Source organism: Cicer arietinum, chromosome 5 (assembly GCF_000331145.2).
Source record: "Cicer arietinum cultivar CDC Frontier isolate Library 1 chromosome 5, Cicar.CDCFrontier_v2.0, whole genome shotgun sequence".
NCBI classification, from domain to species: domain Eukaryota; kingdom Viridiplantae; phylum Streptophyta; class Magnoliopsida; order Fabales; family Fabaceae; genus Cicer; species Cicer arietinum.
Window position 1 is genome coordinate 19,354,658 of NC_021164.2, and position 11,921 is coordinate 19,366,578.

The window sequence follows — 11,921 nt, forward strand, 5'->3', positions numbered from 1 at the left end:
CAAAAATCTCGATGTAACCAACTCTTTTTGTTTGCAGGAATCTTTTGACCACTATACGGGTGTAGTATCTTTAGGAGCAATGATGATCCTCCTTCACTTGATACACCCACTTGTTGTGAAGTGCCTTATTTCTCACAAGTAACTCAGCTAGTCATCATGTTTGATTGGAAATTAAAGACTTCATCTCATCCTTTATGGCAAGCTCCCACGTGCTGGCATATACAGTTTGACATTCTTCTGCATAGTCTTAGGCTCTTCTTCATTTGTCAACAATATGTAGACCATGTACCTCCTATTAAACACATGAGCTCGAAAAGACCTTTTCAATGAAGAAGCTAGAGTAGAGTGCTCTGGTGTGTCGTATTCTTGTTCGATGCTAGATTCAGTTGATTGTTCTAATTGAAAACTTTCAACTGTAGGACTTTCTATGACATCATCTATCTCTACACAGGCCCATTAGTTTTGAATCATTAGCGGTTGTGTTATGTCTATCTTTATACATTACTCTTTCATTGAAGATTACATCTCTAGTTTTTGGTTCTCTAATAACACATGCTAATCTTGATGGTCTTGGTTTCATTTTCATTTTCCATATCTTGATGGTCTTGTGGTAAATAGATAGATTTAGTCATTTATTTCATCTAACATGATCTCCCAAGTGCTTTCCACAATAAGGCAATTTTCTACTGGTAAATAATTCTTTTACTATGAATTAGCAACACATTAGCTAGGATTTTTTTAAAATCAACTAGGAACTATTCTTTCAATCCATGATACGGCCAATGCAGTAGCAATTTCGTAGTTAATCTTTAGCTAAATTTTTTCTAGAGATTATCTATGGATTAGCTGATAAATTTGTAATAGCAAATAGCATATCTTGTTGTGCAGTTATAAAGTGGAGTAATTAATAGGAAAAAAAATACTTTTCAGAATCGACGGATTCTCTCTCATATATTACTAATAAAGTTATTATTTCAAGAAAATTATCAAGACTTTTGCACTTACATTAAAGAAATTTTCAAGATTTACTTAAAAAAATACATTGATTTTTCTAATCTTTTAATCTCATCCATTAAAAATTATAATTACACGTATAATTTAAAATCAATTTTCAACAAAGATTTGAATTTAACAAGAAGATAAAAAAAGATTCAGTCTCATGACGTATTGAACTAAAATTCGAATATTCTTTATATTTAATAAATAATAATATCCAGATATAATTATTTTTGGTAAAATAAATATATGAGAAACAAAAAGTAATATCTAAAACTAATATATTTCATAATATGTACAAAAAAATACACATTATTTTAACTATTGGTATTTACATAATTTCTATGATCGAATAACTATCTATTTTTTAATGTTAATGATTTTTTTTTTGAAATAATATATTATTATATAATTATAAAAAACATCATTAATTAAATATATTTTAATTTTATAATAAAAAAGATGAATAATTTTATGTTAGCAATATGATAACCCGTGCTTAAAACCGTCTAACGTGAAAACAGAGAAGACGGTGTTGCAGTCAGACATTGGAGACGGCGATGTAAATTGAAACATGTCTTTTAATCCCAGCCGTTCAAATTTTTAATTGACATGTGTCGTGCATATGTGAAAGGAATTGGAGGAAATGTAATGGAGCAAATTCAAACTCATTAAACAAGTAATAGATATTATCACTTAATATATAATTTTGCTTCTAGAAAACTATGCAATTAAACAAGTAATTGATATTGTCATTTACTATGTATTTTCATTTCTCGAACAACTATGCAATTAAACAAGTAACTGATATTGTCACTGAATATATATTTTCAGGTTTCTAGAATAACTATGCAGTTAAACGGGCAACTAATATTGTCATGATATATATAGTTGTATCTTGTGTGATAAAAGTATAATCCACATATTGTAATAGTGTAAAAGAAAAAATAACAAAGAAAAATGGGCACTGAGAGTGAGATTCCACTTTTGGATTTTCGTAAGGTAAATGGAGTGACATTAGAAGAAGGGAGTGAAGGGTGGAAAGAAATGAGCAAGAAAGTGAGAGAAGCATTTGAGAGTCATGGTTGCTTCCTCTTGTTATGTGATCAGATTCCAAATGATTTACGTGGACAAATATTTACAGACATGAAATCATTGTTTGATCTACCCGAAGAGACCAAGAAGAAATTTTCTGGTGCAAAAGCTTATAGAGGCTACACAGCTAATAGCCATGTTATTCCTCATTGTCAAAGCTTTGGAATTGATGATGCTCTTAAACCAGATACAACTGAAAATTTCACTAATCTCATGTGGCGTCAAGGAAATCCAACTTTCTGGTATTTAATTATTTTATATTTTACTTTTATACTTACATACTACAAATATAAATTGATTTGTGATTAACTAATTTTACAACTCACTAGACATATATGATTGATTGGTAGTATAAATTTAATTATTCTAAGATTGAATTAAAGTTAAACTCTTGATTTCAATTATCGCATGCATGTATCTACTGACTTTTGATTTTATATTGAATGAAGTTTACTTTCACAATTTTTGTTTAAAATGAATTTATTATTTGGAAATGGATGGTGCATGATTGATGATATATATGCAGCGAGACACTCAGTTCATTGACCTCAAAAACACGAGATCTGAGTACACTTATTTTGAAAATGATTATTGAGGGTTTTGGACTTCCACAACAATACATCTTAGATGTTGAAGAACTGAATAACTCCAACGATACACGAATGACTAGGTACCAACTTCCTAAAGAAAACAAGGATCTTGAGATTGCTTTGGTACCCCACACTGACAAAGGCACCTTAGCTGTCATATGTCACAATGAAGTCCAAGGTCTCCAGGTTTTACCCAAAACAGGTGAATGGGTTGACGTAATTATTCCTCCAAATGGTTATATAGTACTTGTTGGTGATATGTTGAAGGTAATATGCAAATATATCATTTATATTGGACTAATAGTCATTTTACAATTATTTCATATCAGATTTTAACTGTGTCCCTTAAGGTTATAATGTCAAACTCTTACTAATAAATTGACACATCTTGAACTATAAAGTATTTATTAAATATTTACAACCAATTTAATAATGATTCTAACAATTTTAATTGATAGGCATGGAGCAATGGAAGGTTTCAAGCACCCACACACAGAGTCGTGACAAAGGGAGATAAAGAGAGATTAGCTTTTATACTTTTTACTGTACCAAAGGAAGATATGACCATTAAGGTGCCATCTGAGTTGGTGGATGATGAAAATCACCCTCTTCGTTATAGACCATTCAAATATGAGGACTTTATAGATTTTCATTATTCAACTCGTACAGAAAAGGGAGTGCTTGAAGAATTTGCTGGACTTTGATTTCTTATCATGTGATGCAAGACCGTGCCCTTTATTATGTAATATGAAAAGTACTTGAACTTTCAAATATTCAATAAATTTGGATCAATAAAATGTAGTGTCTTTTAAAAAAATTTATGTTCTTTTCTATTGCATTCTTAAAAATATTTATGTATTGCCTTTGCGTATGCAACCTTACCTTGATCAATCAACTTGTGTCGTGATAGTCTAAGCGATTAAATATTTTATATTTTAGAATTATATTGTTAAATAATTTAACTACTATGTTGTAAAAAAAATACATTACAATTATTTATCATTGTAATTTTTGAAGTAGTTATAATAAAAATTTAAAAAATTTAATAATTTGACAGTTGTATTGATTGACTGAGAAAAAAAAATTACACTGTTATACCTAGTGTAATAGTTTAGTAAATCAAATCAAATCAAATATTTACAAATAAAATTAATATATTTAGTAATGTGCTTGAAATATGACTAAATGTATCGAATGATTTGTTAGGGAATAACAGAATAATTAATTCTTGGTGCACAGATATTGATATCAATGCATTGAAAACTAACAAAGCTTGTTTTGGAAAGAAAGAAACCATAATAAGCCTAATAGCATTTTCGAGGCAAACTATATTTGAATGGATAGACTTTTTATGGGTAGAGACCGGAGGCATGTGGTCGGTTTCTTTCATGGATGCATGACATTACATGTTATATTATTTACTTATTATATTAATTATACATTGAGGGTGGGAAAATAAAACTTGTGTAGATTAGTTTAAAATCAAGAAGAAAAAAAATATTAATTATATTATTTTAATACTATCAGTTAATTAATATTATATATTGATAATTCAACAAGAATAACAATATCAATCAAAAGTAAACAATCCAAGCAATAATAATAACAACCAACAATAAATCTAGGATCAATGTGTAGAGTAAACAATTTACTTGTAGGCAATTTATTTGTGTAATTCGAATTACTATCACTAGACTTTACTGTAATTCAATTATACCTATACATTAACTCAAGATCGCAAAAACAATAAGGTAATTCAAATTATCCTTAAAAAAATAAATAAATAAACATTGATTTCAAGACACATTCTCATTATTATATTTATTAATTTTAATTTAATATCTATCACAAGGAATATTTATGGTATAAAAATCAAATTGCATTGGACTTCGGTTCATTTATTGAAAAACTCTTATAAAATAAATTCTTTGCAGTTTTGAATCGATTTAAAACTGATTTATAAATATAAATTAGTTTAATATTTTGAACAATTTTTTAGTTAAAATCAATTTCAAAATAGTTATTTCAAATAAGAATTTTAAAAAAAATTTAATAAAAATTTCAAAATAGTTATTCCTAACTAATTTTTGTATTAAGTTTGGTTAACTGAATTATTTTAAATATGTGGTTCAATTCATGAACCATTTAAATAGTTTGATTTTTTATAGTACAATACAATTTAATTTATCAATATAGTTCAATTAATTATATTTTTGCACACATACACATCACTTTGTATATATCTCTATGTATCGAGAGGATACGCTTTTTTATATGAGTAAATTAGTTTCTGTTTTTAAATTATTCATCTTTGTTTTTCTTATCTCTCAACTCCATTATCTTTTTTTAAATAAATTATTTTATCTTTTTCAAAAAAATTATGCTTTATCTTTTCTTAATTATTTATAGTTTCTTCACAATTTGGTTTTTATGATACAATACACAATATCTATAACAATAATAAAGATAATACATTTTTAACTTGGTGGAGCCTATTTTTAAATATGAATTATTCTTAAGAGTATTTTACTTAATACAATAATAAAGATATACTATACTATGTAACTAGATTACCAATTAAGTATTAATTCATATTAGAAATAGATGAAAAAAACTTTGAATGCTTAATTGATAATCTATTTAATAGCATTAGTTTATATATTTCCCAATATGATGTGTTAGTTCAATTATAAAATTTTGGTTTTAAATTTTAAAAAACGAAGTTTAAATCTCTTCAAATACAATTATAAATAATCGTTAATGTTACTTTAATTAATACAAATAAATTCTTCCTTTGATTAAAAATAATAACTTTTCATTTGTTAATGTCTTAAAAAAAAACCTTGATGATATGAGATTTTAAAGCCTTAAATTAATAACATAATGTATGGATCATTTTATTTATAAATATAATTTCCGACTCATTGTGATTTTGTCATAAAATCAAACTGCACTAACAGTCTAACACATATTAATTGGTAAGCCAACATATCATGACCATAATGCTACATCACACGACCTCAACCAGGGTCGATTAGAGGCTAGTACATTCAGGTCTTTAGCACCTGACTCGTAATTGAGGGGATTCAACTTTTTTTTCAATAATATAATAAAATAAAAGTGAATTTTTTCGAGTCTGTGTGTGTGTGTGGTTTGTTAAATTATAGATTATGTTGTGTAGTATGATAATTGTTCGTAAATAAATAAATAAGTCAGAATGTTTGTTTCATGCCAAAACACGGGGCGATTGTTACACTTTTATATAAAATAATTACTTTTTGAAAGTTTTTATTGTTTGTTATAATTTAAAAATAAAATAAAATCTAAAAATAATTTAAATTTTATTTTTTGAGTGACTTGCAGTAATAAATCAATTTTGACCGGTAATAAATCAATTTTGACTTGTTACATCTATTATTTTAGCCGATTTTATAAATAACTATTTATTACAACGCTTGATGTTAGATCAGACAAGTAACCGATCTAACATGTTCATAGAAACCAATGTAAAAATGTTTAATTGCACTTGTGTTATTCTTCTTATTCTTATTGTTCTTATTTATGTCGATGTGTGTGCTCATCAAGAATTGATGACTTAAGTAGTAAAATGGTTTGTTAAGTTATAGATTATGTTGTGATAATTGTTCATAAATAAATAAATAAGTCAGAATGTTTGTTTCATGCCAAAACACGGGGCGATTGTTACACTTTTATATAAAATAATTACTTTTTGAAAGTTTTTAATGTTTGTTATAATTTCAAAAAAAATAAAATCTAAAAATAATTTAAATTTGATTTTTTGAGTGACTTGCAGTAAATCCAGGGTTACTTCATTGTAATATAAATCTTCAATTGAAAATTATTTGATCCTTTTGATCTTTGGTATATTAATTTCATCACCCTTTTGCTCATTTTTTCAATTACTAATTTAAGAAAAATCCTTTGTTATGTGCATATATAAAAAATATAGGGGATTGTCAACCATGGCCCTTGAAGGATAAATTAAGTGGAGATATTGGTGAACTCACATAATTAGATCATTGTAAGTATTTGTTTTATGTTTCTAATTTAAATGGAGGAAAACATTTTTTATATATTTTAAAGTTGTTAATAGAATACAACGAGTAATTCGTTTAAATAGACTCCTCTAAATTAAATGATCCCGAGTAATTGGACCGAATACAGTTATTACAAATAATGGTTATTACAAGCTGGTGAATAAAAATCTATTGTCAATTCATTTTAATTGTATGCGGGGAATACATATGTTTGAATTTTGTTCTTTATTGTTGATCAATTTGTTTTGATGTTCAATGTTGGATCAACTTTGTTGTTTGAGTCAAAGTTCTTCAATTTGATTCAAAGTTCCAAGTTCATAATTTTGTTCAAAGTTTCTATTCAATTTGTAATGAATTCACCTTATCACGATTTTCAATTCTTATACAAAGTAGTTTGGTGAAAATTGTTGTGTAGATTCTCGATTAAGTTATGTACTTCCTTGAAAGAGAGAATTCCTTGTAATGGTTATTACAAGCTGGCAAATAAAATTGTATCGTCAATTCATTTTAACTGCAGGAGTTTGTCCTTTAATAAAGGTTTAATGGGTTCTACCTCTAGAATTGGGAAAGTTAAGCCAACTAAATACTCTCTAAGTTAGATTCACAAAACCAAATAATTTTCTAATGTCATATCAAGTGCAACATGTAGTAGTAATTTAAATTTCACTATTTCAGCATTTTGGCCGGTTGCAGTTTCCAGATACATTGGGGAGTCTTACAACTTACAAAGCTATATTTCAACACAATACCTTATAAATCGTAATTTTAAGGTAGTTAACCAAATATGTGAACTGTGTTGACCATTCGAGATGGACAACAAGGATTCATAAGAGACTTAGACATCACATCTCAACCCAAAACCTTAAGGCATTAGGTTTATGAGTCATTCTCTTTATATATCCAATATAGCCTCCATTCCTGGTCAATGTGGGACTAACCACTCATAATTGAATTCCAACAGAAACGAGTTAGGCTTTGGTGGCTATGGCAAGGTATTTACTTCTTTTTATTCCCTTTGTTCCTTTTTGTGCCTTTTTTTTATGAATTTTTTTCTTTCTTATTATTTGTCCTTTTCAAAGTTCCATGTAGGATTAATTATTGTTCTATAAAAATTACCCTTAATGATATATTGCATAGGAAGAAATGGATAGAATGAAAAAATAAATAATTAATGGTATTATAGGAAAGAGAAATAATTTCATCTAAACTAACCAAATTTATTGGCTCTATTGTGATGTGCGAATAACCTTAAAACAACTATAAAAAAGAAACAGAGGAAGAAACCTACGTCTAGTTTAGGAAGATATTTTAATAATTCTCTGTTATTGGCACTAGGTGTACAAAGGGGTTCTCCGTGATGGAAAAATAGTTGCAATCAAAAGAGCTCAGCAAGGATCAATGCAAGGAGGCCTAGAGTTCAAGAATGAAATAGAGTTGCTTTCAAGAGTTCATCACAAGAATCTTGTTGGCCTTGTGGGATTCTGCTTTGAACAAGGAGAACAGATGTTGGTTTACGAATTTATCACCAATGGTTCACTTAGAGAGACTTTGTCAGGTCAGTTCCCAGTGAAGGAACACTCAAGCTGAAATCTAATCTTATTCTATGAATGAAAAACAATTTTAAAATTTAGTAATGAACTGTTGCTGATTAAACTATTTGATAAAAAAATTCATTGCATGGAGAAAAATTATTTTAAGACTTATGTACTGTACACATGTTTTATTGCAGCTTATTTTTTGGCATTTATTATAGAACAAAAAGATATATCAGTCATCATGTATGGTACGGTTGGTAAAGTGATGTTTACTTAAAGTAGGGTAATAAGACCAAAAGATGTGGGGAATGGAAGATCATATTGTTTTGTAGTACCTGAGTCAATAATCCATGATGCCTTAAATATTATGCTAAAACCATTCAAGCATAAGAAATTGAATTTGTTAATAGTTCTGGGCCTCGTGGCTAGAAAGCAAGTGTAAGAAGGTTTATTGAGAGAAACAATGAGGCCCTGTAGGCGCTCCAACTCAGATTTACCAAGGGTTGGCACTTCCTCTTTTGTATGGGACTTCACCCTGGGATTGGAGTTTGAGGCAATCTGATTGACCTAACTGTGTCAGAGTCAGACATTGTAGTACTGAATCGGTGACAAAGATCAAATAAGCTGTGTAAGGAAAATCAACCTAAACTTTGGGTAATGGCCATAAAAAAAGTAGACGATGCCGATGATCAGCAAGTTGGGTCTGCCATTGAGGTGAACATAGGAAGGGCATGCCGTTGCATGATACCAGAAGGATACACATGATGAGTATGACAATGTAGGCAAACCGCATGTGATGGCTGTGTAAGATTTATGGGTCACATATGTAATTAATTAGTAAAGTGTGTTAGGGTCATTATATAATTAGCCAATAAACTAGGGGTCAAATAAAATATAATAGTTTATGGCTAAAGAGCATAATGGTTATGAAAATTAATAGTGTAGATACCAGGCAGTTTCTAATTTAATGAGGGGCTGAATTGGAAATACTGCAATTTGGGATATAACTAATAATAGTTATATATAGGGGTAATGGTCCCCAAGGCAAACACAACAAGACTATTCAGTTTCAAACCCTAAAGGAGAAAACTCTCTGGTTCTCTCTATCCCCATCAAGAGAGCAAGGTCTTCAGAGTGTTTTGCTGAGGAAGATCACCCAACCCATTGGCTCTATCATCATCATCCTAGGATTTCATCAATGGCAATTCCCACAGGTACGCTTCCGCCTTTGGTCATTCATCATGTAATTGACATGGACACTTAACAATTGGTATCAGAGCGCCTACCATGTTTAATTCATGATGAAATTCAGTTATTGTCTTTGTTTTAGGATTCAATTTGGGAATTTTGACATGATTGAAATCTTAGGGTTTGTAATTTGGGAATTTGGATATATATATTATGGAATCCATATTTTTCTTTGCTTCCGGTTATAATTTTTTTTTGTTGATATGCCATTGATGGTTTACTATAAAGATTTTCTATAATTGTTGATTGTTTTGGATGATTGGAACAATTAATGAATCGTGAATAATGCCATGTGGAGTTTGCTCAATTTCCTTCGATTTTGTTTTGGAATCTGTGCTAAAGTTTTTTTTTTCTTTATCAACACATACTGATATAAGTCTTTGCTGCCTGGAACTATTACTTTATATTATGATCCCCTTGTTTAAGTATCATTATTTAAACATTTGATGCATAAATATTCCATTTGGAGCTTTAGTGTTTAGATAGTTGGTTGCTGCTACAACGTTGAATGCTCTTCCTACTCTTTAAGAATTTGATTGTGTATTTTGAATTTATGATTTTATGATTTTGAAATTGAGTCACCAAGTATTTTAATATCTTATTTACAAAAGGTTACACTTGGTATAAATTAGTTTTAACTAAGAAAATGACAATAATTTGACCCTAACTAGTGAATAAAACTGCTCATCTAGAAATTATTTTCAAAAAACTTGAGTTATATGTTAAATGAACAAGATAATTATTAAGAATTCTTAATGATCTTGGATTGCCAGCTTGAAAAATGATGATTATATATTCAAATGAAAAAGTAGCCAGACATATAAGATGCTGTTGCTTTTCATGCTATCTTGTTCCTTTTTTTTTTTTGTTTTTTTTTATTTTTATTTTTTGATAAAACAATAATTATGAAATACTTTAATGAAATAAAGTTTATATTAGTGAACAATATTTTTTTTTAAATATTTTTTTATTTGGATATAATAAATATATGTTCAAGTCAAGTTTGACATTTTGAATGAGTTAATTGAAACTTGATGTCGCCAAAGTGACCTCTCTTGTCTAAATTGCTCGTAAAGAGTGTCAAATGGCTGTGTATATGTTTATTCATGCGGGTATTGACCGGCCCAAAGGAAGGTTAATATTTGGCAGAATTACATGGTACACCTGCGATGATAAATGTGTGACAATTATTTGGTGTACATGTGAGCAGTAAATCGGCCCAAAGGAAGGTTTATTGTTTGACATGTCTTATTGTCAATATTTGATCGTTGCAACAAGAGTACCACTAGCAGTTGGTGTTACTGTCCAAAGACTTGACATCAATGGTGCACTGGGTATCTTGAGATGGGTTAAATTCCATGATTTGAACATATGTATTTATTTATTTATTGATTTATTTTCTTATAATGTGAGTTTCTAAGTTTCGTTCTTTATTTAATTCACAGCATCGGTTGCTTCCATATCTGCAAATTTGAGTTCTATTTCTGTCCTTCATGGGACAAATTTTAAGGAATGGAAAGAGAACATTTTGATTGTTCTTGGCTGCATGGATCTAGACCTTGCATTAAGAATTGATCGACCCTCTACTCCTAAGGACTCTAGTTCTTCTGAAGAAAAATTAGAGTATGAGAAATGGGATCGCTCAAATCGCATAAGTCTTATGATCATAAAGCGTGGCATTCCTGAGGTCTTTAGAGGTGCTGTCTCGAATGAGATAGTTACAGCTAAAAATTTCCTTGTTGAGATGGAAAAACGCTTTGAAAAAAGTGATAAGGCTGAAACAAGTTCTTTGCTTCAGAATTTAATTTCCATGAAGTATCAAGGCAAGGGAAATATAAGAGAGCACATTATGATGATGTCCAACATTGCTTCTAAGCTTAAAGGTCTAAAGCTTGAGTTGTCAGATGACTTACTCATTCATTTAGTATTGCTGTCTCTTCCTTCGCAATTCAGTCAGTTTAAGGTGACTTATAATTGTCAAAAGGAGAAATGGACTCTTAATGAGCTCATTTCATTATGTGTGCAATAAGAGGACAGGCTGAAGCAAGATAGGACTGAAAGTGCTCACTTTACTAGCATCTCTAAAGACAAGGGCAAAAGGAAAAGAATTGAGGAGCCCAAGAACAAAGCTGCTGCTAAGGGTCCAGAACAAAAGAAGCAGACTACGGATAACAACTGCTTCTTCTGCAGGAGTTCTGGACACGTGAAGAAGGATTGTGCCAAATATCACGCTTGGCGTGTTAAGAAAGGTATGATTCTGTCTTTGGTCTGTTCTGAGGTTAATTTAGCTTCAGTACCTAGAAACACTTGGTGGTTAGACTCTGGTGCAACTACTAACATCAGTGTTTCAATGCAGGGTTGCCTGAACTTCCGAAAGCCTAGTGATACTGAAAGATGGA

At 29.6% G+C, this 11,921-nt stretch overlaps 1 protein-coding gene across 1 annotated transcript; it reads left to right on the forward strand.

Annotated features, from left to right (window-relative positions):
- Positions 1 to 1,869: 1,869 nt before the first annotated feature.
- On the forward strand, positions 1,870 to 3,477 carry LOC101511408 (probable 2-oxoglutarate-dependent dioxygenase AOP1). The gene is made up of 3 exons (XM_004513329.4): positions 1,870 to 2,333; positions 2,618 to 2,948; positions 3,140 to 3,477. Exons 1-3 carry the CDS (start codon positions 1,957 to 1,959, stop codon positions 3,383 to 3,385), a joined length of 954 nt encoding a protein of 317 aa, XP_004513386.1. The 5' UTR covers positions 1,870 to 1,956; the 3' UTR covers positions 3,386 to 3,477.
- The last annotated feature ends 8,444 nt before the right edge of the window (positions 3,478 to 11,921 follow it).